This window comes from Neomonachus schauinslandi, chromosome 12 (genome assembly GCF_002201575.2).
Source record: "Neomonachus schauinslandi chromosome 12, ASM220157v2, whole genome shotgun sequence".
In the NCBI taxonomy this organism is placed as follows: domain Eukaryota; kingdom Metazoa; phylum Chordata; class Mammalia; order Carnivora; family Phocidae; genus Neomonachus; species Neomonachus schauinslandi.
In genome coordinates this window covers 36,153,357-36,178,254 of record NC_058414.1, presented here as the reverse complement: position 1 = coordinate 36,178,254, position 24,898 = coordinate 36,153,357, and the positions used below count along the sequence as shown (strand labels likewise).

Genomic DNA, 24,898 nt, shown 5'->3' with positions numbered 1-24,898 from the left:
AGAGGCAATCTATCTTTTTCATTCGATAAATGTTTATTGAACACTTACTATGTCAGGTCCTTGACAAGAGTCAAAGAAAAAGTCACTTTCTCCCAATATGACATCATTTTTATTCCACTACCCTTCTCATCTAGATTCTTTTACATGATGTGCCAACCTGTTTACCAAAAACAGCTCCCCAATGCAGAAATACCAGTTTTCACTAACTAAACTTGGAGCTTGGAGTCAGATGAGCATTTTAAACTCACAATGAGGAGCAAAGTTATTCTGCTTTGCTCAATATCTCAGCATAGATTGGGTTTATGACAACATTATGTCTTGGCAAGTGAGTTCCTGTAGAAATCAAGAACGATTTTCTAATAGATTGTGTAATCAAGGAGTTATCCAAACAGAAGGCATTGTTAAGGCAACAAACCAGCAGACCCTGTGGTTTCACACAGTGTATTTACCTGTTCACTTGGACTATATCTACAGAAGCTTACTGGATAGATCTGTCTTTAAACAAATGTCAAATTTCAAATTTGAAACAGATTCCAGGCCTTGGGTGACAAAAGGCTATATAGCTCTTCTGAGATAAGCAGTGCCTGTCTCTTCTCTTTCCTTCTCTTTGCCCCTACCCTCATCCCACTCCTGTTCTCATAGCCAGGGTATTAGGGGAGAGGTTCTTAACGAATAATGCTCCAAAGGAGCAATTGCCTCTGAGATGCCTTTTATAGCTTTGGGCTTTGTACCAAGGCTGGGGAATATTTAAGACCTCAGAAATTCCACTTTTGCTCCATGGAGAAGAAAAAAAGAAATTTTTAAGTAAAAGGGCAGCTCTTTCTCATGACTTGCAAACTTAATAGACTATGGTGGGTTAGAAATTGCCATTGAGCCAAAAGAGCATTTTCCAAAGTATATTCTGTAGATGGGTTAATAATTGTGACTGCAAAAAAATTTTTTTTTGTTTTGTTTTTCATAGTCAAACAGGTTTGGAGAATGAAGATTTAAAGTCAAACTAGTGCTTTTGGTATAGGAAAATTAGGTACTTTAAAGTGCTAATGTCTATGGTAGATCTCTAAGAAGAATATAGGAAATGCTTAATTTCCTAAACATTTTTGGCCATGGAAACTTTATTTTATGCTGCTTCTCATGGGATTACTGCTATTCTATGGAATACACTTTTGGAAATGCTGATCTATGAGAATAGACACATTATTTTCAGACATTGACATTTCATATTCTTTCCACAAAAAATAAATAAATAAAAATAATGTAACTTTACATGTCAAGGAAATTTGTTCTCCTTAAATGAAGATTATTCTATTCAATCATCATCATTGAATTAGTGATTTAGTCTGTGTGTATTAATAGAAGTGGTTTCCACTGACCAACTCATCCCTGCAACAAAGGAATACAATTTTCTAGAGATGAGATTAGTGATGAGTGCTCATTTGTGGATTCAGAGCAGTGCAGATTTGCTTGCCCCACCCAGTAATTGAATTACTGTCCAAGGTTATTTCATTTACATGTTCTGAATCACACTCCACAATCAAGTTTTTAGATTCCACATTCATCTGGTTTATATATGGGGCTCCCATAGGAGCTTTTGTTTTTTTGTTTTGTTTTGTTTTGTTTTTTAAAGGTGGCTAAAAGACATCTTGGAAACCACTCCCCTAGTAACTAGACTGCTGGACAGATCCAGGGGGATCAATATGCTTCACATATGGAAGTGTGTTCCTCTCCTAGTCAAGAAGGATTGGCTAAGGAGTCTTTCTATAGACAGGAAAATGGCATAGAGGTGAAGCTCCTTGCCCAAAATAAAAGAAATCATAAAAGTAAATGCAGAAATTAGAATCTCTTGGCTCTATTAGGGCTCTAATTAGGGCTCTTTAGGAAAAGAATAATGCGTGCTGCCTTACCAAATTTTGACCCAACATCATCCCTTGAACTAAGCAACCAACATTTACTGAGCACTTACTGTGTCCCAGATTTCTTTCTAGGTTCTTGGGTGACAAAACCGACTAAGTCCTTCCTGTAGAGAAGGAATAGGGAAAACAACAGGAAGTAAACAAGTAAATAATCTAATGTCAAAGTTAAGCTTTGTTCTGGTTTTCTCGGAGTCATCTTCCAGGTATTCCAGATGACTGTCTGATCACAGGCTACCTGTCTCATCTGTACCCAATCCAAATTGAACATTTCCAAATTCCATTTTTATCTCCATTAGCTGCTATTTGCCTGACTTTGTCCTTTCCTGTTTGGGTGCAGGTTTAACTCCCTAAACCTAAGTCAAAACTGTTCTCCTCAGGGTCATTGAATTCTAAACCTTGCCTATTGGAAATTCCATGTTAGTCTTTCCATGTTAGTCTTTCCCGAGATTCCACCCTGCAATCTATCCATTCTTTAATCATCCATTCAACTAAGCTATAGGTCTCTGTTAGTTCATTTTGGGTTCTCCACGTCTGTCATTCTTTTTAACTTTCTTCATTCTTTTTTTTCTCTTTCCTTGGAAGAATCTTAGCAAAGGTGAATTACTTCATTCTCCATTCTGATTCTACTCTTCTTTGCCATGTTTTTCTCCCTTAAATTCATAAAGACCTGTCTTCCTTCACAATTCTACTTACATGTTCTTTCTGTCCTCTTCACAGATCACCACGAAATACTTCTCTCAAAGGGAGGCATTATCTGCAAAGTACTGTTTAACCCTGGAGAATTATAACTGAACTTTTCTAACTAGAGGCAGGTTTAGTACAGCCCCGATCTGCTATAAAGTTGCACATGAGAAATTTGTTATAGTTCAAAATAATGCAAGATTATTTAAAATTATTGACCTCTCCACTTAATAGGAAAAAGGAAAGGACTTTGTTTCTTGACTAAACCCCTCTGTCATTTCCAAATGTTCACTCTCAGATCCATGTTCATACTATTTTCATTCCCCTTAGTTGTTCATGGTACAATCGTAAAAGCAGTGTGTGGGGCTTTGAAACCATGGGGCTCTCCTTTCCTACAGCAAAATGACTGTGCAGCCTCATTCACCTTCAGCGGGACAATTCTCCCACAGCCTCTCATGTTCCCCATGGTAATGATACTGTTGAGCCAAAACCTAGCAACTCATACTTTATAAAATATCAAATGACATCAAATATATTACATAGATAGAAAAAGCCAATTAACTGCCTAATCACCCCATATTCACCTTCATAGAGAAACTGACTTCTCACTGTGCTTAGCCGTTACATTTGAAATTAATGAGTAGGACTTTCATCTGAAGAAGAGATCTGGCTTTTAATTCTGGCGCCTGTAATGTTCCACACATCCTGCTTCTCTCAGAAGCTAAATCATAGGACCACCATAAGCAGCAGACCTTTAGAAATTCAATGTATGTCTATAATTTCCTTCTTAAAAAAAAAAAAGCAGGATCTAGTTAAGAAAAGCTGTGTTAATTTCATGAGTACACATAATACATTTCAAAAGTCCTACCTTTCATTCCAGAAATAGGACTCATCTGATACTCAGGTAGTAATATTTTCCATTAAGGGAGAGGACAAATTAAAAGGTCCTTCTCTTTCCCTTACTTCCCTTCCTGAAACTCTTCACTATCCACCCTTGTACCCATGCTAGCAAGCTGAGAGAAAACTTTAATTTCTCCTTCTTCATTTTCTGATATATAGTACCGATATATAAATGGAATACAACTTACTCTTTTGGGAGCAAATATATCAGGCAAACAATGTAAATGCTAACTTATACCTAGCAGAATACATTAAGTATAAGACATATGATGCGATCATAACCACTCACCCTTAGGTGAAATAGTTTCACACAAATCCCACTGATGAAAAAAATACATATATATTTTAAATTTTTCTCTCTTTTATTATCTTTCCTTGGGTAAAATTATCTGCACAGTCATGAAAAACTGTTATTTGTGACACAGCAGCAGGTTTCTGACTATTATATGCTTTTGAGAAGGAATGGTGAGCCGTTAGGTGACATACTCGATCCTTGCTATTGAAGAAATTTATTCTTAGTCCCAACTTGAAACTTGTAGAAAATTTTGTAGGAAAGAAAAGTACTCAAGGCTCTAAATAAGACTACTTAAATAAAAGTTGGCCTTAAATTACCTAGAGGGCATGACTAACGGTCCTTTACAAATCATAGGTTGTATTTGTTCATGTCCAATGAAGTGATTTCTTTGTGGATGTTTCCACTGAAATTTTCAGCAGTTTTACTGATGCCACGGGTTAACGGAGGTCCACACTGGTTGCTCTTGATTTCTCTGAATCCTTTGTTTTGGTCCTGATATGTAAATGTGGCTCCGGAATTTCTTAATAGGAGGACTTCCAACAACAACCAGACACCAGTCATTCCCGGCAGAAAGGAAAGGAGTGGAACATGCAACTGCATTTGCATCACCGGCATATTGCTTCCATACATGAATTTTATGCAGGGTGTCTTGGGACATGATCCTCTCCAAGTCAAATAGAAAAAAGAAATTGATTATAGCCAATATGAAAGCTATGTTTATTAATGTAAATGTCTTTTTTACTTTATATTTTTCTAGGACTTAGAAGATCATCTTCAAAAACCAAAAATGAAGTTCACACTCACACGCCGGTGCTTGGTACTCTTCATCTTTCTAAATGTAAGTAAACATCATTTAAGCTACGTTAATCAAGAATGCTGAAATAGAGCGTACGATTGAATGGGCATTTGCAAGGGTAGACATCTTGCCAAAGCTAAGTTTCACCAGCCAAAAGTTCCTCAAAACTATTATTTTCTTGATATTTTGCTAATAGATCCCCACTCCGAAATTTCACAATTTAGATTACTGTTATGGTTCACTGAGAAATGTGAGCTTTGTTTACAAAAATTTAGCATTAACTTGAGACATCTCCACATTATCTTGGAATTTAACATGGAAGGTTAATAATGTTCTTGGGTAAAATGTTTTTGATGTTAGACAGGTGGATTTGAAACACAGTTTCTGGGCTCCTGTCTTTTTCAAACATCTGAACTCTTTCGGTCAGGTTATTGATTTTAAATGCGTCTCTCAAAAAAACTGACTAAGAATCTTAAGTCTTAACAGACCAATGTCACTCCATAACTCTTTCTCTAACCTTTTAAATCATGTCCAAGTTATGTGATTTTATATTGTTTTATTCCTAAATGGTTAGCAAGTAGTCAGAACTGCAATTATCTTAGAAAATACTACCAGGGCCTATCTATTTATTTGTTTTGATTTTGCTAACCCACCATCATATCAGCTTCCACAACACATGAAAGAGAGATGAGTAAATTTTACATAAATAAATTAGGAGTTGTCTTGATCCTTATCCTTTCTAGCACATCAGAACAACATTGGCCAATGAATCATAAAGGCAATAAAAATAAGTCAGTACCTGATATTATTATATTCACCCAAACAAAACTTTCCCAGGGTTCCAGGATTTACATTGTTAATTCATGAGTAGTCATAGGCTTACAAGTTTGCATAAACTGTTTCTCTTAACATTATTCAGGGAAAAATATTACTAATATTCCAAAAATGTTCCTCTCATTTTTAAGGGAATTTTTATTTTGTAATGTTATACATCAAATAAGTGGTTTATGGTTATGATTGTTAATGTAGCCCTCTTGTATCTACTTGGATATTGAGTATAGTTTATTATGTAATATTGTATTATTTTAATCTTTAGATAAAATACAGTATAATTTGCTAAAAGTAATCCAATATTTGGAAATGCAAGTAACTTCATGTCATTGTAAATATAATAAAAACACTTAAACAAGAATATTGTAGGAACTACTAGCATATTTTATTTTGTCTCAAATGCTCAAGCCTTATATGAGATTCTATAGTGCAGAAATAGTGGTATATTCCATTCGTAATTGATATTGTTATCTTTAGAGCTTAAATTAAATTCTGTGTGATCAATTACATGTAAATATTTCTAAATAATTTTATTTCATAAACCATATAATTATATTAGACAGTGACAGAAGAACAGTTCTAAAGTAGTTACTAAGTTACTAAAGTAAAGTATTTGGATCATGTATTTGATTTGGAGAATTTTTCCATAAAAAAGTTTTGATAATTATCTCAGTTTCCTTCTAAAACATTCATTGTGTTCCACATGGATACTCCTCCAAGAAAATTAAATTTTTTTAAAGAGTGATATTGATTTTAATTACTATAAAATATTACTTCTTAAATACATTAGTGTGAAAAACCACTACGAGTATATTTGTTGAATTCTATGAAATTGATTTCCAAATGCTCTTTAAAGTATCAGTTTGTCACCACATTCCATGAGTCTCAATTTACATTAAGCAAAACCACCCACTCACTTCCTCTCCCTTATCTGCAGTAATGCAATAGGCTTAGAACAGTGCTTCACACATAGTGAGCACTCAAAAATGTAGTGATGATGATGATAATTATAACAACAATGATGAGGACCTAGAAAAACTAGATTCTTCTGAGAAGCATTTTGTTATTAACTAAGCTGTATTCCCTCATTTGTTTAGAATTTATCATCATGCAGCAGTTTTGTTGTTTATGTAATGCTTAAGTAGGAAGTACGTAGGACACCAACCATCTGATCCTACCTGGAAGAACCAGGGTTAACAGTCTACAAAGTTCTATTTTATCCATTGCTATTTTGAAAAGTATAAGTAACTGAAACATATAAATAATTCCAACATCTACATTGTCAATATTAAGGATGGTGACATCGAAATCCTGTTGGTTATATCAGTTTGTGGATTCTAGAATCATGTTCCTTTTAGAGTAGTTCTGTCTCTGGCAATCATTAAGAATCTTTCCCGTCAACACTGTAGCGTGGGTTCCCACATTCATTAGGTTTAAACCATGGCAGAGATGGGCCATTTCTTAAAGGTCTACACAGAACAGTCCTGTAATTATTTTGTCTCTGTGCTTCTAGAAACCACCTGGATCCCAAAAGTAGGCTGGTTGTCTTACATCAAAGTAGGAATTGCTTGACTACATGACCATTCAAACCAGATTGCTTTCCACTGGACTCCATGATTAGTGTGCACGAAACCTAGAATGTAAGCCCCATGAGGGCAGGGACCTTACCAGTCTTGTTCACTGCTGAGTCTCCAGTACCTAGAACAGTACCTGGCATGTGGGAAGCAAAGTATCTATTACCCAAAAGAACCAGCGGTGTTTCAGCTGAGGACTACAGGTATTGGTGGCAGCTTGGTGGTCGTATGTGTGGCGCCATTTACTTGCACCTTTAGGAGTGACATCACATATACGGCGGCTAAACTGCTACATAGGACAACAATTAAGAGGTGGTTTTTTGTTTTGCTTTGGAAAAATCATGTTAAGATGGCTTGTATGCAAATCTTTGAACACTAATCTTTATCCACAAAAGCAGTGTGCCCTTGATACCTCATCTCTATCCTCATGTGAGCATAAAATATTTATTTATGCCCCCAAATATATAATATAAACATAATACGATAAGTAAAATATGTTTAAGTCTTTCACATTGCTTGGTAGTCTTATCTAATCACTATGCTTCTATTTTGTCTCTATATTGCTGAGAACTACACTACCTCCTAGCCATTTTTATTGGTACAAAATCATCAGCAAAAAGTTTATATGTCCAATGAACTTTATGAAATTTTTATATGTGTTATTGTCAAGCAGTAGTAATTCCATTGTTGGAATTATATATATATATATGTATATATATACATATATATATATATATATATATAATAGTTATCTGTCTATGCCCACATACATAGACAGAATGCCTCAATGTGTATGTTATTTTCAGAAGAAAATCACTGAAACATTCAGTTACCACTGGAAAAATTCCATCGTCAGTGCTCACACACGAACCAGACAAGGAGAGGACTCAGATCACTATGGCTCATCTACGACAGAAGTTCTAATTTCTCATTCCTTCAGTGTTGAAACAATCTCTATTGAACCAGGCTCCAAACCAAGTTCACTGGAGTTTGTTTCAATATTGCAAGAATGGTAAGATTGATGCTACTATCGTCTACATGAACTACACCTGCTCTTTCAAATGGTCATATCTATACTGTTACTGATGTTAAAACTGCATTAAAACAAATAATGCTGTAATTGAAAAATACAAGCACAGGGTTTTCCTCTTGATATCCTTGCACATAATGCCTCCCCATGGCTTCCAGGAACATTTCTTAACTGGTTGCCCCGTCAATTTAAAGATAGAATTCAGAATATTACTTCTGGAAGGAATGCCAAACTTAAAATAGTCCCTAATATCTAAAATATAAATATTTATATATGACATCACATTCCATCTTCTAATTTGATTTGAATGTGGTGAGAAAATGGCCCATAAATAAATAATATATGAAATGGTAATTCTCGTGTCAATGAAAGGTTCTAAGAATAGAGCCACAAAGAATCTAAAATAGATGCACAAGGTTAACCTATAATTAATATCTCTTATTGTGAGGACACAATGATCTATTAAAGACCATGGTTATGTGATCTCTAGTGAGATTATTAACACACACACAGACACGTGCTTTCATACAAATGTAGGCTCATACAATCCAAAATGAAGCCTTAACATGAAATTGCTTCAAAATATGTATTTTTTACTCGCAAACCACATTCCAATTCCTAAAGGAATATCTGAGCATTCAGTGATTGATGATTCTTTACCGTTCACAATTTCTGGTGTCAGAAAATATTTTATAATGTTGGTCTTTCTTGCTAGTCTGTAAGCTCCTTGAGGGCAGGATCTATGTGTGTTTTATTCAGCACTGTATCCTCAGTTTCTAGCATAATGCTTGACTTACTAGCAAATAATAACTATTTGCCAACTGATTGGTCTTGAAATGAGTAAGAAAGGGTCATATGACAACAGAATGATGTTCAACTACATGGGTAAAGGATTTGTACATTTTAAATAATTTCTGTCAGTACATTAATTTCTCTTTTCATTGTCATACATCCAAGAGGCATTAAAATTAGAAATAATCCTAATATTCAAAGAGTAGTATCAGCCATCTTCACAGTGTCCATCTGGAATTATAAGTAGTAAGTATTCACCCTGTTCTGTTTGCAAGCAATTTCTACTTAGACAGCTTGCTGACACCTTCAAAACAAGTACAAAAGAGAACTTACCTTCTTCCCCCAGTGAGGTTTCCCTTTCCCAACTTCTCCCTTCTCAGGGCACTCCCATTTTTTCCATTATGTAGGTTAAAATATCAGAGCTGTTTGACTCTTAACTGTTCTCCTTTCCGTATATTCCAAATACGTCTTTTTGTTATTTGAGAAAGTGCTGAGGGCTGTACTTCCCTGCTCCCTCCTGTGGTGATCTAGTCCCTGCCTTGGGCTTCCTGGCTCCCTCCCCAGCTCTGATCTGTGCACATCTGACGCCCACCACATGAATTTTACTAACACTCTCCTTTCGTAGCCTTCACTGATCAAAAACCTGCATGACATCTTTATTTTATTGTCATGTTGTAATAACATTAGCTAAAATGTATTGACCCTTTCATTGCACCGCACACTTTGTATTCATTTTCTCAGGGCTCTGTGTTATCTGATCTTCCTTGACTCCATTTCTTACTAACCCCCAAAGATACTCCCCTCCAGGAAGGATGGTTTCCTAACAGTGACTCACACATGCCATTTCCTACCTTTAGGACTTAGACGCATTCCTTTCCTTCCATCCAGAAAGCCTTCCCTCTCCTCCCTGTGCAGGCACTCAAAGTCCAATTCCAGTTCTACCTTGTGTCTGTAGTCATCCCTGACTGTTCTTGTTCCATGCCCTCTGTCTGTTCTGAACTGTTGTTGTATTATGTATTGTACAGTTTAGCTTTTAGCACCATGCTATCTTATAGGACAGGATGCCCCGTCTACACAATGACATACGCTGGAAAACAGTGCGGTCCTACTATGAGTAGCCTGACGTATACAGTCCAACTTAATAAAAATGAGTTTGTTTTAGAGACTGTGAGGCATAGAGAAAAGTACATAACACTATTTCTGCCATCGATACATTTGGGGAAACTTTAATCTTAGAATAATTTAGACAGAATAAGGCCAAATAAAAAGTGTGTTTAACAGGTGTGATAGAAAGAGAGCAAGGAGTGTTCTAACTTCAGAAGAAGAAAAGTCAGTGCAGGCTGAAGCTTGCAGTCTTCTCTGAAAAAAGTCTCTATGCAGAACATGGATATAGAAAATCACGGATTCAGGCACCACCAAAAACATCATGGCCACAAAAGAGATTGAAATCTATGTAAACACAACTTAGGATGATGTGTTAGACGGTGATCATGACCAATGTCAGCCTGTACCAAAAATGCAGAAGTGCTAGGAGAAATATTTAAGATTTACATTGATTTTCAGCATTGAAAATAAATAACCCTGTGTAGGTCATCAGCTGATGAAGCCAATTTAAACATATTAAGGCCAATCATCCAATGCAGAATATCTCAGAAGAACAGATTTTGTTTGTTCTATGAAATAACTGGGGTGAAATTTTGTCAGTGTACATAATCTAAGCACAAATTTTTAAAAAGCTGAAATAATCTAATATAAAAGCTCATTTATTGCCCTAATATATCTATTTTTAATAGCATGACTCATGATTATTAGAGGTTCCAAAGAAGGCAAAATTGATTTAATATTAGTATTTTTTTTTTGGAAATCAGTTATTTGTTTTGTTTACTGCTAAACTTTACAGTGATAATGAAATTAAAACAATCTTATATGATAAAGAGGTAAATGAGTTTGGGTGGGCACTATACATTTTCAGTAGTGAATGGGATGAATGCAAATATGAAATTTGTAGGTAGAATTTGTAGATGAAATATAAATATACTTTTTAGTTATGAAGAAAAACATCCTACATAGAGACCATTCGTAATTGTTGCTCATGAAGGAAAATGTTTTCAAACTTTTTGGTTGTTTCATTTATTTCTGTATACACCTATTCCCGCTCTGTATAAGTAACTGATTTTTCTTTTTAACGCAGCACCCAACCCCGATTCTTCCTGCCACTTCAAATAACACCTATCCTCCCAATATGGAGTCCGAGCCATTTCTGTACGTCCTAGGACGAAAGAAAATGTCGGATGCACAGTACAAATGCTATGACCGCATGCAGCAGTTACCCCCATACCAAGGAGAAGGTAAAAAGAAGGATGTATGCAAATATGTGTTTCAAATATCATTAAAGGCTATTTCCTTCCATGGATAAATATGTGTTGACTAATTTTAATATGCCAGCATTTTTAACAGTGGTTTTCAAATTATGGTATGTTTGTGTGTTTCATGCTGGAGACATGTCTACTTTCTTTGCCTAAGTTCACCCAACTGGTTTTGGGCTAACAGCTGCACGTATGACAAAATTACTACAATAACTCAGTAGTCACACCTGGCAAAGAGGAACAATACAGGGCTAAGTGATGGAGAGGAACTGGAAAATGGCAGGAAGGGAAGTGGAAAATAGAGGGCAGAGAATTAGCCTCAGGTGAATCCTGTCAAAACCCTGTCTTGCTTGGGTTAATTAGGCAGTATCTTCCCTTAACTGTCAATGGGTTGGCAACTCCTGCTATTCCTTCCTCTTTTCTACCCCCAGTTCCCAGAGGAATTAATACAAGCTCTCTCCTAGGCAGGCATTGTTTATCTATCACCTTCTCTAGAATGCTCTATGTGACTGTACAAATATTTTCAGGGCCAAGCACATTCTCTTAGCTATAGAAGGCTATGAGATGGCCAAACATTACTACATCCATTTCAGTTCTCTCCCTGTCCCCTAAAGCATTTGAAAAGTCCCAACAAGATCATGTACACCCTTGTATATTCTAAGATAACACTGCTTGGTAGGGTGGAATATCGTTTAAGTATATTCTGTTTCTACGCATGGTTTGCCTTCAAATTGTTAAAGTTTTAATTTCTAGTTCCTGTTTTTAGCATTTTCCTTTAAACAAAACTCAAGACAATTAAAAGACAGATACATGTTATTCTTCCGTCTGCAGTAGTTTCAGTGTTTTTTAAGAACCTGAAAAGTCATTAGATGCAGCTCTGCCCAAAGACAAACCATTCCTCTGAAGCAAATGAAACAAGAGAAACACAAAATTTATTTTCAGAGACCAAGTGAGAACAGCCTCCTTCACTTCAGTCTTAATCAGAGGTTCAACTTTCGTACTATGATCAGTATTTTAAGATTTCTTTTTTCTTTTCTTTTTCTTTTTTTAATCTTTTTTCTCTTTTCTATTCTATTCTTCTTTCTTCTCTCTTTCTTCTTTTCCTTTCTTTCTTTCTTTCCTTTCTTCCTTCCTTTCTTCCTTCCTTCCTCTTTCCTTCCTTCCTTCCTTCCTTCCTTCCTTCCTTAGAACTGACTTCAAAGCCTGAGGCTTATTCTTTTGAGTAGCTTTATAGAGGCAAATCTTCATGTTTTAGGGTAAATTAAATTTTGAAAGGAGTGAGAAACTACTTGGAGCCAATGCTGATAAATACATAAACTGCTCAAACTGAGCATTATTTTAGCCACTAATGAAGTGTGATTCTAAAATTATAAGACTAGTTTTATACGTAATCTATTAACTGTCTACAAATGCATCTCCAATAGGAATTTTGAACAATTGAATTTTAAACCCTTGGATTAAGAATAGAATTATCCTAGGGTGCCTGGATGGCTCAGTCCGTTAAGCATCTGATTCTTGATTTCTGCTCAGGTCATGATCTCAGGGTCGTGGGATTAAGCCCCGAGTCAGGCTCCGCACTCAGCAGGGGTTCTGCTTGAGGATTTTCTCTCTCCCTCTGCCCCTCCCCCTGCTCTTGTGGGTGTGTGTTCTCTCTCTCTCTCTCTCTCGCAAATAAATAAAATAATCTTAAAAAAAAAAAAGAATAGAGCCATCCAAGGCAACCTTTTTTAAGGTTAATGGTTAGTAGGCTGTATATGTTCTAAAGCTATATAGTTTTTTTCAAAGTAAGCCTCTTATCCAGGGGTGATATTGCATATACTTTCACAAGATTTCTTTGCAGCATTTCTGGAGATATTTTAAAGGAAAGATTTTGGAGGAAAGATTCCATACAGATGACATGTGTGTCTTTTGAAGAGCAAATGGAGAGAACCCTATAAAAATGTAAATTTGATTAAAATCTTTGTTTTGTTGCTGCGGCTGTTCTTTTTCATATTTCCATATGCATGTAGAGCGTTCCAGAATAACTATTAAATAGTTAGGTCCTATTGAACACTGTTAAGTCCTGCTGATGATTCTGCAGCTTTTTCCAACTTTTTCCAATTTCTTTGTGAATCATCAGGTCCATATTGCAACCGCACGTGGGATGGATGGCTGTGCTGGGATGATACACCAGCTGGAGTATTGTCCCATCAGTACTGCCCAGATTATTTTCCAGACTTTGATCCAACAGGTAAAATATTTCTTTTTATTTCATATTTTGCTATGAAGCTTTTAGAATTTTCATGATTCTGAAAAAAAAAACCAGATATAAAAGATACCTATCTAATCATACTCTGCATGTTTCAGCACTTTCTGAAGCATTTCCTTACTTGAAATATCACTGAGTTGTACAAATGTTTCAAGCTCTCCTTATTTTTTAGGTCACATTGCTGGTCAGATGAGCACATTGGTCTTTAATTCTAAATGAAAGTTGAACTTTTATATATTTTAAATATTTAATATTAAATTTTAATAAAATTTTAAATTAATTTTTTTTAACTCTGTGAAGTTTTACTTAAATGTGGTTATCTTTCAGTTTTCAACTGTCGCACATTTGGTGGCTTATGCAAATACTTGATCTAGACTTTGGGTATACAGGACTGATAGAGCACACACAACGGAAATTTTATATAACACTGAAAGTTATATAAAACTGTCATGTGTAAGGGAAACTAAATCAGAAAATGGTAACTCTAGACACTTGCTAGATTTCTGTTCCAACAGTAGATTATTAATATATGTTCAGTAAATAAGACTAATGAAGTTACAATGAATGGATCATACTAACATCCAGCTCCATGCCCTGCACAACACAAGCAGTCAACAAATGTGTGTTAAGTAAGTAAGTGACACCAAATTCATTTTAGCTATAAAAGTAACATAGGAATACTTCTCATTGAGTATCATTTTTTACTTTTTAAAACATTTTCATATATATTATCTAAATTTATATACTCACACAATATTTGACACAAAATTGCAAGTGAACAAAGTCTCCTGAGCTCTTACCTAACCCTCTCTTTATAAGTAAGTGCAACAGTCTTGGAAAAGCATTTGAGAAACAGTACTTCTAAATCCCCATACACACTTGCGCAGATTGAAGTACTTTTAGAACCTCCTAGGGAAGACATGTTTTTCCTTCAGGCCTCAATCTAGCCACACTGGTATAATTGGAAGTTGGATCAGGATGCATAGGCAGGATAAAGGTCTAGGAGTACCAGCTACCAAGTGGAGTAAGTAAGAAGCAAGGGGGCTGATGGGATGTATCTCAGAAACATCAGCTATCCAAAAAGATTAGAGGTCTGGAATCCAAGATGCCCAGTGGCTAGTGGTCAGGAGCAATGCAAGGAATGTGTAAAGAGATAAAATTTGAGTTTGTATAACAGCCTCAGTCCAGAGACTAGACACATGGGGATCAGGGGATGGATTTGGATAGGTGTTAGTAGTGACTGATTCTCAATTTGGCTAAGAATCTTGGAAACTTAACAAAATCCGGATGCCTGGTACCACCCCAGACATTCTGAATTAGTTTGGAGTATAACCTGGGCACGAGGATCTTTTAAAGTTCTGCTTGTGACAAAATGTGCAGCCAAGATGAAAATGTGTTAAATAATAAAGAAAGTCCAGATAAGAAAGTGGCGGATACCAGAAAACCTCAACCAATACACTGAGTAGCTGCGGCGGTGGGAGGTGGAGCGCAGAATCAGATGAGACTGATACAATGGAGGAAGGCGGGTACCAGAGGGGTAAAAAGCAGGAGCCAGCCAGCTTCAGGGACTATAGGTGTTGGGTCCAGAAAAACTCTGTTCCAAGAAACTAGATAGAAAATCTGTCCCATTGAAATATTAACTGAGATTAAGAGACTGAAAAGGGACTATACATCTTAGTTATAAAAGAGACCCAGGGGGCACCTGGGTGGCTCAGTCAGCTAGGCGTCTGCCTTCGGCTTGGGTTGTGGTCCCGGGGTCCTGGGATCGAGCCCCGCATCGGGCTCCCTGCTCGGCAGGAAGCCTGCTTCTCCCTCTCCCACTCCCCCTGCTTGTGTTCCCTCTCTCGCTGTGTCTCTCTCTGTCAAATAAATAAATAAAATCTTAAAAAAAAAAAAAAAAGAGACTCAGATGCTGAACCTAAGCTACAGGCACACCGCTTAAGCCCCAGTTAACAGGTGAGCTTTGTTCCTGAGAGTAGAGTGAGCCTGAGGCTGCAGAGTGTGTTTAAGTTGCTCCAGATGTTGAACTGGCTGGCTGTGGGGCAGGGCTCCATGAAGCTGGTCCTTCCACCTCAAGCTCCAGACCTCGTCTGATGGGATGTGATATAACAGAACACAGTGATCCCTCCACACCTCACAGTGCTCATCTTTCTCTTTCCTTCAGTATCCTTTTGGAAGTGGTTCCATGGAAGAGAGTTAGAATATTCAGTCAGTGGAAGGGAATGCCAAGGTCCTGAAAGAAGGATCTTCATTGCATTATCTGGTCTTGACTAGAAATAGCATTTTGAAAAGAGGAATCAGTGTTTGTTTCATGCATAAGAGATGATGAAAAACAACCTTGCCTTTCAGATTTTTCCAAGAGTTGTTTGGTCAGAGTTTCTACCACATTTTGGGGTCAACCAGCCCATCTGTTTACGTTTGCTCACTGAGTATGAATGACAAGAGGTTACTTTGCATAGACCCAAAGTGAGAACATCAGTTAAGATAGAAAAACAATCATCAAATGGTAAAATCTAGGCAAGAAAGTTTCTGGAATCCAGATTAGAGCAGAGAAATCAGTCTATCCTTGTGTCAGCGTTTAAGAGATGCTTTGGTGCTTCCAACAAGGATGAGATCCAAAGTTCCACCCCAGTAAAACAGAGATAATGAAAATGAGATTACAGGGGACTACTTTAAAAACCAGTTTGGGCAGCCACTTCTGAACATTTTCATTGTGCAAAGAGGAAGGTCTGAGTGTCCTGCCCTGCTCAGCACTACTTTCCTGTAAACTCTAACTCAGTGCTGTGTGATGATCATCTTTCTGGCTTTTATTGACTCTTCCCAATAAATGATGCTTCATTCATCTTGACTTGACAACTACATTAGAGATAACTTGATTGGCATAAAGAGCTTTTCTACAATAGAGGCTACAAGGCCATTCCAGAGCAGCAATGGGCTCTTGCCAAAGTGGCTGTAATTATTGACTAAAAGGCAAGGTTTTGGTCAGCAAAACAGGGATTTCCAGGCATAGATCCATCTTATCAGCCTGGTTTTTAGAAAGAACCCTCTCAAGTGGGGGACAAATCCACTTCAAAAGAAAAGCACATCTTAAAAATATCTATATTCAACAAACTTAAATTCTTTGGGATTTTACCATTGACCCAGTGCTATATTTTAATGATAAAACAGTTTAATGAAATGACAGAGATTTCATTTTAGACGAAGTGTTTGGTAAAAGACAGGTCATGATAGAGTGAATAACAGCATTGAAATTCAAAAGAGGATGGTAGCCTGTAGGAATATGATAGAATGTAAAAAGCACATTTAACAAGGATGTACTTAAGGCTCTGCCCTTAATGTCAAACAATCAACATTAATGGCATAGAGCCAAGAAGGTCAACATATGGTTTAGGACCATGATTCTCAACCCTGATAGCCTTTGGAATTGGTGAGCTTTTTTAAAATGTTGATGCCTGGTTACCTCTTCAGATAAGCAAATTTGAATCTCTGGGGTTCAGGCCTCAGAATTTGTAAAAAGCTCCCCCATGTGGATCTGGAGTGAAATAAGCATGCTGTCCTCTTCATGGGGCAGTCCGAACTTAGAATATTTCAGAGGGAAATACCAAAATGGAGCACATGCAGAGTGGCTCTAGGTTGTGAAGGGACACCAAGCTGTGTAGTGTGAGTAAATGGGGATGTCTGGTTTGGAAAAGGAAGTTAGACCTATCCTTTCTTCAAATTTTGAAAGATTTGCCAGGTGGAGGAGGACAAGTTCTTATAGCCGCAATGGGTAGAACCAGGAAATGCCTAGACCCAGACTTTAGTGACATCGGAACAAAATAATATCTCCTACAGTCTTGTCCGTGATTGGAATGGATTTTTTCAGGAGGAACACCCCTTCCTCCTCCATAGAATATATTTTGCCTTATATAGCTAAATAACTTTGTTTAAAACTTCCTTTTGATAAAATAATAAGCTACTTTCTGACAATAGAAGATAAAATGCTTCGTTACAAACCACTTTTTTATTTATTTTTTTTTTTTTATTTTTTTTTTTTTTAAGATTTTATATATTTATTTGAGAGAGAGAGAATGAGAGAGCACATGAGAGGGGGGAGGGTCAGAGGGCAAAGCAGACTCCCTGCTGAGCAGGGAGCCCGATGCGGGACTCGATCCCGGGACTCCAGGATCATGACCTGAGCCGAAGGCAGTCGCTTAACCAACTGAGCCACCCAGGCGCCCACAAACCACTTTTTTAAAATAGCAAATAAGCTTGGAATGGTCATCATCGACATCAGTATCAGTTTTTCTATGCTGATTAGTGCTAACCCTTTTTGAAATATTGTTGGTGTCCAATGGTGATTTGTTAAATAGTTTTTGTCCAGTGACTGTCTCAGCAAATTCACAATTTAAAATTTTTCTATTTAACTTTCTAACAAATTGACATTAAGCAATGATGATTCTAATAGGTTTCTTGAAAACATCTTTTGCTTGAAAAATGTGTTTTTTCAGCCACTTGAAATAATTGTTGGAGTACGTACAGACAAATCTACAATTTTTAGTTTGAATCTTGTGTTTAGTTTGGTAGTACCTGTTTCAGTCATATAATAAAAAATTTTGAATTACACTAAAAAACTGCCAAAGATAAAAGAATTTTCATACTAGCCATTAGCATATTGATTGACCAACCAGAACTACTGATAGAAAATTATTTTAAATATTATCAGACCTCAGTGATATTTCAGACAAGTTTTTTTTACATGAATTGTTTTCTTAGCCTTTAAAACAATAATAGTAGCCTCCAAATATTAGTATGTGATTCAGACTTCCACATTTCTGCTAAAACAAATAAACAAACAAAAAAAAAAACCCCCCAGAAGTCATACATAAAAGGGTTATCCATTGGTGTGACAGCTCTTTACCTTTGCCAATGAAGAAAAATGCTTCAAAAATATTTTTCCCAAAAAATTATCAAAATTCAAAAATTTTTGAGGGTTCCAAATACACTGGTAAAATCTGTTTGCATATTATGCCAATTTGGGGTTACTATATGATCTCTGAGGCAATAAACACATTGCAGAGGTACTTTGGAGAACTAGGGAAAGTCTGAATAACTCAGATTAAATTTGGCAAGTGCATTCATTTTAACGTTCACTTGTTCATTATTTCTATTTTATTTAATTCAATTTTTTTTTCCAACTGTGTAGCCAATCAGATTCGAATTTTAATACTATCTTGCAGTCAACCAAATTAGTTATGAGTCTTTGGGTCACTGAATGAAGTGTAGATAACTTTGCCGCAGGACTATGAAGCTTCATACAGAGCTTAGTAGCCCCGCCATAGCTTTGGAATCAAATAGACTAGACCTGGATTTGACCCCTGGCCTTTCTACTTGCTATCTGTGGAAGGGGAATTCACTTAACTTCTCTGACCCTCAGTTCCCTCATATGTACAATGGGAAGACCAATACCCATCTTAAAAGGCCATTATTAACGTTGAAGAAGACGATTCTGCAAAGTGCTTAGCACAACACCTGGCCCATAGCAAAGTAGAGATCTTTAATATGCCAATCCAGCCAAATCAGCAAATTTCACTATCACCTAAGAGTTGATTCAAGAAGTAAATAGTGAAGGCTAAATCTATAAATCCCTAATATGCCCTCTGTGGGATCAAGAGAAATGATTCAAATGAAATCTTTTTGAGAAGCATAAAAATGATTCCTTGATACATCCTTTAGTTTAGGACTTCTTTGTTTTATTGGACTTAACTATATGAAATTGCCAGTATTTGACCATCTGACCCACAAAAACTGCAGTTTCATACAGTCAACCTAATAAATATATATTGCATATAAATGAAGAAAAGTATGGTCTTGCCATTTTCACATAATTCCTCTCTAAAATCAGAAACATAAGGTTTGTTAAAAAATAGGAGGCACGGTATAGGTAGCACTTTTTAGTGCGATGGACCCAATATTAAATCCCAGCTGACCCACTCTCTAGTGACTTCAAACTCTATAACCTCTCTCACTCCCTGCTTCCTGCTTATAAAGTGGAGATAGCAACATCGGCTTTACATGCTTTGCTGAAGATAAAATAAGACAACACATACTAAAACATCTTATAAAATGCACGATTCAGGGTAGTTTCCTTTGACCTGTATTCACATTCAAGTTCTATAAAGTGATTAACTCTGTGGAATGGCTTTTAATAAAGCTTTATTTTTCCTTCTTGGTATTTTGAGATCACAATGTAATAACTGTTATGTTTCATTAACAGAAAAGGTTACAAAATACTGTGATGAGAACGGGGATTGGTATAAACATCCTGAGAACAATCGAACCTGGTCCAACTACACTATGTGTAATGCTTTCACTCCTGAGAAACTGAAGGTAGGTTCTATTTCACATTTCGGTATTGGGTGAGAGTGCCATTATTTTTACATAGAAATGAATGCATAACTTTAAAATACCTGCTACCAAGAAGCCAACCTATTCTATAGAAGGAAATCAGATCATGGCCTGTGAGTTCTAGGGACTCTATGAAGTAGCATTAGAGAAAATGACATTTTACTTCTTGGTTGGCACTTGGTATCAAAGAGTTCCATGAGAATCAGGCCATTCATAACGAGGGAAATAGTGTCCATGGAAGAGAGATGGGATTCCCCATGATGCCAGATATTAGGCAGCATTTCCAGGGACTCTCTAAGATCTCTCTTCTGTGGAAGAGTCCCAAAATTACAGATCTTTTCCCCCAAGTCACAAAGTGACAGTTGCCTCCTATTCCCTGCCCCAAGACGCCCATTATAGTCTTACTATCCAGTCTTGAAGGAACCCTTAGAATCTGGCTTCTCATCTACCTATTTATACAGGTGTGGCAGTTTAGTCCATTCTGATTTGTTGGTATTTGTGTCTTACCGTCTGTTAAATATTCATAATATCATCTCTGCTCGGAAACATTTAAGCCAATGGGAAAAACCCAGATACCTACTCTCCAAGTGCATAAGAAATCTGAAAAAAATCACTAAGCGCACAATCAGCCTCCTCTCCCCACCGTGCTGGGAGAAACGGTCAGTCAGTATTTAACCACACAGGCTATCCCTGAGCAGCCCTGGTGCTACAACGGAAACCTATTGTTTCCTTCAAAGATAGGCCTGGATGCTAAGTTATTACTAAGTTGGAAGCTAAAAGCCCATCAGTGCTTCTGTTTGCTATAGAGCAGATTTAGGAGTATAGAAAATTTTCCTTTTGTTTAAAACAAAACAAGCAAGAACAAAAAGTAAATAAGATGAATAGGTAGCTTAGAGACCAGTTGACTAGAGACACAGGCACCAAATCCCATCACCTCTTCACAAATTACTTAGTCACCCCCCTGAGAATCAGATGCATGTCTACATCCTAATGGAGAGCTATTTACTTAATAAGATCTGATGGAAATTACATGTCACCAAGCAAGGAATTTCTGAATGAGTGCTGATTATGATTTTACAGAAAAAAATAATAAACCTGTTACCTGAATTGTTACAAAGAGTGCAGATCCAAATAAATAATTCTTAGTGCTGCCATATTTGACCTCACTCTGGCCATGTCTGAGAAAATAGAAATAAAGTACTTTAAGAATAAATGTTCCCCTCCAAGAACCTAACATAATGATTGAAATTCTTTGCACAAATCTTCCAGCTATATACAGGCAAAAAAAAAAAAAAAAAGGTGGAGAAACCAACTTAGAATTTATTTAAAAAAAAAAAAAGAAGAAGCACTTCTCAGTCTTAAGAATGACACCAAGAATGGCAACTAAAATATGAGCTGTTGGTTTAATCTTACACATTTAGACAACTTTATTTCAGAAGAATGAACATTTTTTAAAGTATTCTGGAGCCAACTGAAAGAAACTGAATTAAGTTATATGAAGTTTTCTTAGAAATAAAATATACAGAGATAAAAATAAAATAGTGAGAGAGGTTAGGGGCATGGCTTGCATATCCAAATAAAAAGCAGTATTTTAAATGGCAAGGGGATCTATAGGGTGAACTATTTAAAAGGAAGAACTCTTAGAAAGTGCCACTCCTGGTTTTGTCTAGTGGTGAAGTTAGAAAAGTAGCCAGAAAATGAATTGGTGGAAGAAAAGACAGGAGCTGAGTATTTGTTTTCTTGCAAAGATTCCTAAATACTTTCTAAGAAAGGGAGTATCAGCTATTTTGAAGTCTTTATCAGCTCTAGCTATAAACCCACTATTCCAACTTGGTCGTCATTTCTGCAAGGATAAAAAGGGTGCTGTTAGGAGAGCAGTTTATCAGTGAAAGTGGCAAATAATATGTAAATGCCCCATCAAGTGGTACAACAGCCACAATTCAGGAGACGTTGATTAGTTCATTTTGAAATTCTAATGCCTAGAAAGGCAATATTTTTTTCTGTCCAGCATTAATGCACATCACCAAACAAAAGACTCTGCAGGCTCCAAGAGCCTATTAGCAGAATCAGTGCTTGCATATCAGGCTCTTCACAAGGAAATTGACAAGAATCAAATGTTGAAGGGTAATGCTTTGTACATAAATGCCACAATTCTCCCAGGAATTAAAAAACTTCATCGAAATTATCTAACTTATCTACACTGCATTTGTACCATATGTTCTATTGATTATTAAGTGGTATCAGCTTTTGCTTTATGCTTTATGTGGTTTGAGTTTATATTATTAGGTGAACAGAAATTAAAAATTGTTTTGTCTTCCTGACTTAACATCTGGACCTTTATGATATGATACCAGTTATCTTGTGGTTAGTGTTTACCTAGATCATCTTTTCCCGTCCTTTTATATTCAGTATTTCTGCATCCCAGTAGTTAATGATGTTTCTTATAAGCAGCACATAATTGTTTTAAAAATCATTTAGTTTTGACCAAATTATTTTAGAGAAGAGGACTACTGAGATCCAGAGGGGGGAAGTGACTGACTTATGAGAGTCACACAAAGACTTAATGATTAGTACTCCAAGTAAAGAACAGCGCTGATGAATCCAGTCTTACGTTCTTCCCACCACATCATGCATATTCTAATATAACTGGTAATCTTATAATATTTAACCTGTTAACCCCAAATACTATGATTCAGTATAATTTCTCTGAAACATTTGTTATAATTTTAGTAGATTTTTTTTAAAGGATGAGAACAGTTGTTGGTTTACACTGATATTAAAAATAGAAACTATTTTCCCTCCTCTATTATCATTTATTTGCCTGTTTATTTTTATAACTGTTTTGTTGTTGTTGTTGTTCCAGAATGCATACGTTCTGTACTACTTGGCTATTGTGGGCCATTCTTTGTCGATTTTCACCTTGGTGATTTCGCTGGGGATTTTCGTGTTTTTCAAGTAAGTACCCTCATAGCATCTGCTTTTTATTTTCTTCTTTAAGGCACTGAAATAAATGGCAAACTGCAAGAGTTAGGGGAAGGGTGGTCTTCTGCAAACCACAAGAGAAATGCAGCACTGGGAGTTATGAAGTAGCAAGGAAAATGAAATTAATTAAAACATGCTTTTTAACGCTATCTCTAAGGAAAATAAGATGGATTCAGATAATTTTCAAAGGTAATATGATTCTTCCCAAAATGAAACAGTCCTGTGAGCCCATAGGTACACTGTGTTAACATGTGAAAGGCTCCACTTACCATGCTAAGGTTGCAGGAGGTACTGAGGAGAGGCTCCTCTTCCTTCTTTCACCCTCATCCTAAAATATGGAGGCCATGGCCAGAAGCTCAAATGCACCTTGTCTAATTATGAGTTTATCATAGGTGGATTTGGCTGGAAGAGAAGTGTGGCTAGTGAGCCCAGAATAGTGTTTAGCCATAGAAGGAAGGTAAGGCTCCCTTCTGGTCCTGACTCACTCAGCTGGGACCAAGGAGAATCTCTGGAAGAAGAGTTAAGTGTCAATGTTTTGCCCTTGCAAACTGAGCATCTTCAACCACAGTTATCTTCTAACACTCTCAAGAGTAAAATCTCAATGAGGTTTCTATTCCGAGGTCATGTCTGTGCACTTGATTGCATTACCTATGGCAAAATGATTAAGTTGGTATAAATATTGATTTTGAAATAACGGAGAATTTAAAACATTGAATCTGTTTTTTCAGGAATGACTTCACCATGCATGTGAGATGTTAATGTATGTTAAATTCAGTCCTAGAAATGTCCTAAATTTAGTGTGATTTCTTTAAATCAAAGGCAGGAGGCACTACATTACCCTTTCATGAGAATTCTGACTAATGTCTATACTACTGGGCTGTCTCCTTCAACTAATAGGTTCTTTAGTCGTGGTGGTATTATACAAATGGTCAAGAAAAGCTCCTTCATAGGCTCAGACTACAAATAATCCTCCACACTTTAAAGATGTGATAATGTAACTAAATATATAATGTAACTAAATATCCAGTGATTCATACATAGTATAACAGAATCTTAATTTGATTTTTGTTAAAATATTATCATGATACTACTAAAGAAAATTAAGCCAAGGGGAGAATCACCTATAAGCACACCCTGAACACAACTACTATTATTATTTTTCCCTTGATCCTTTTTAATCTTTGTCTTCATCTTATACCATTATCGCATTAGGTCTGTATCTTATATAGTCAAGGTTCTTACTCTGACCAAGCAATGTAACTGAATGCAATTTTTTCTTAACTGAATAATAATAAATAATAGTAAACAAATAAATAATAATTTAAATAATTTAAATTAACATGAGCTCCTTCCATATATGGTTTAACTGGAGAAAGATAAACACAAAGCAACAAGATATAAGGGATTAATTCCTAGAATTAGAATAGAAGAGTATTTTCAATTATAATGATCAGAATGCATCAGAATAAACACATAGCATGATTAATCTTGGAATTTCTATTCATTTTTCAACTGCACTTGACCACGGTGAATAAATACATCATGATGGCTCCCATACAACTTTGATTAAAAAGTCTGTCACTAAAAGTCTAACCTTTAAAATTTTTAATATAGCCATTAAAAAAAATTGAAAGGAAAAAAATTGAAAGAAACAGCCCCCAAATTTGTAATGGTGCAGCTAATAAATGTATGCAGGAGTTTAAAGATAAAAAAATGTCCACCGGACATTTCTTAGTTCTTTATTTCTGCAGTCACTGAAATAAGTGATGAGATGTGAGAGCCAAATCAGTTAAGAAAATAAGAATATTCCTTCAACACTCATTTCTATATGAAGCCACTGAAGATGTGTGTTTAAAAGTGCAGCACATAAGTAAAGTAAAATATTTCTCAACTCCAGTTAGACCCAGAACAAAATTAATCTGGTTGAACCCTTGAGAGAATTTGGGGGCAGATTGTCTAGAAAGCATCTAATTTTGTCCTCCTGTCTCTCAATTCCAAAAGCCTACCAAACAGCAACTTAAATCTTAGGAGGAAAATCAAGTCTTATTGATTTATAATCTGAATACGGTAATGGGAAGACAGAAACTGAAATAGTTTGTTCTCCAG

At 36.2% G+C, this 24,898-nt stretch overlaps 1 protein-coding gene across 1 annotated transcript in view; it reads left to right on the top strand.

Annotated features, from left to right (window-relative positions):
* The first annotated feature begins 4,573 nt into the window (after positions 1-4,573).
* Positions 4,574-24,898, top strand: part of CALCR (calcitonin receptor) — a 63,269-nt gene continuing 42,944 nt past the window's right edge. Inside the window, exons 1-5 of the mRNA XM_021689772.2 lie at positions 4,574-4,624; positions 11,001-11,157; positions 13,295-13,405; positions 19,680-19,792; positions 22,674-22,765. Coding sequence (XP_021545447.1) covers positions 4,574-4,624; positions 11,001-11,157; positions 13,295-13,405; positions 19,680-19,792; positions 22,674-22,765 — 524 coding nt within the window. The remainder of the gene's footprint in view (positions 4,625-11,000; positions 11,158-13,294; positions 13,406-19,679; positions 19,793-22,673; positions 22,766-24,898) is intronic.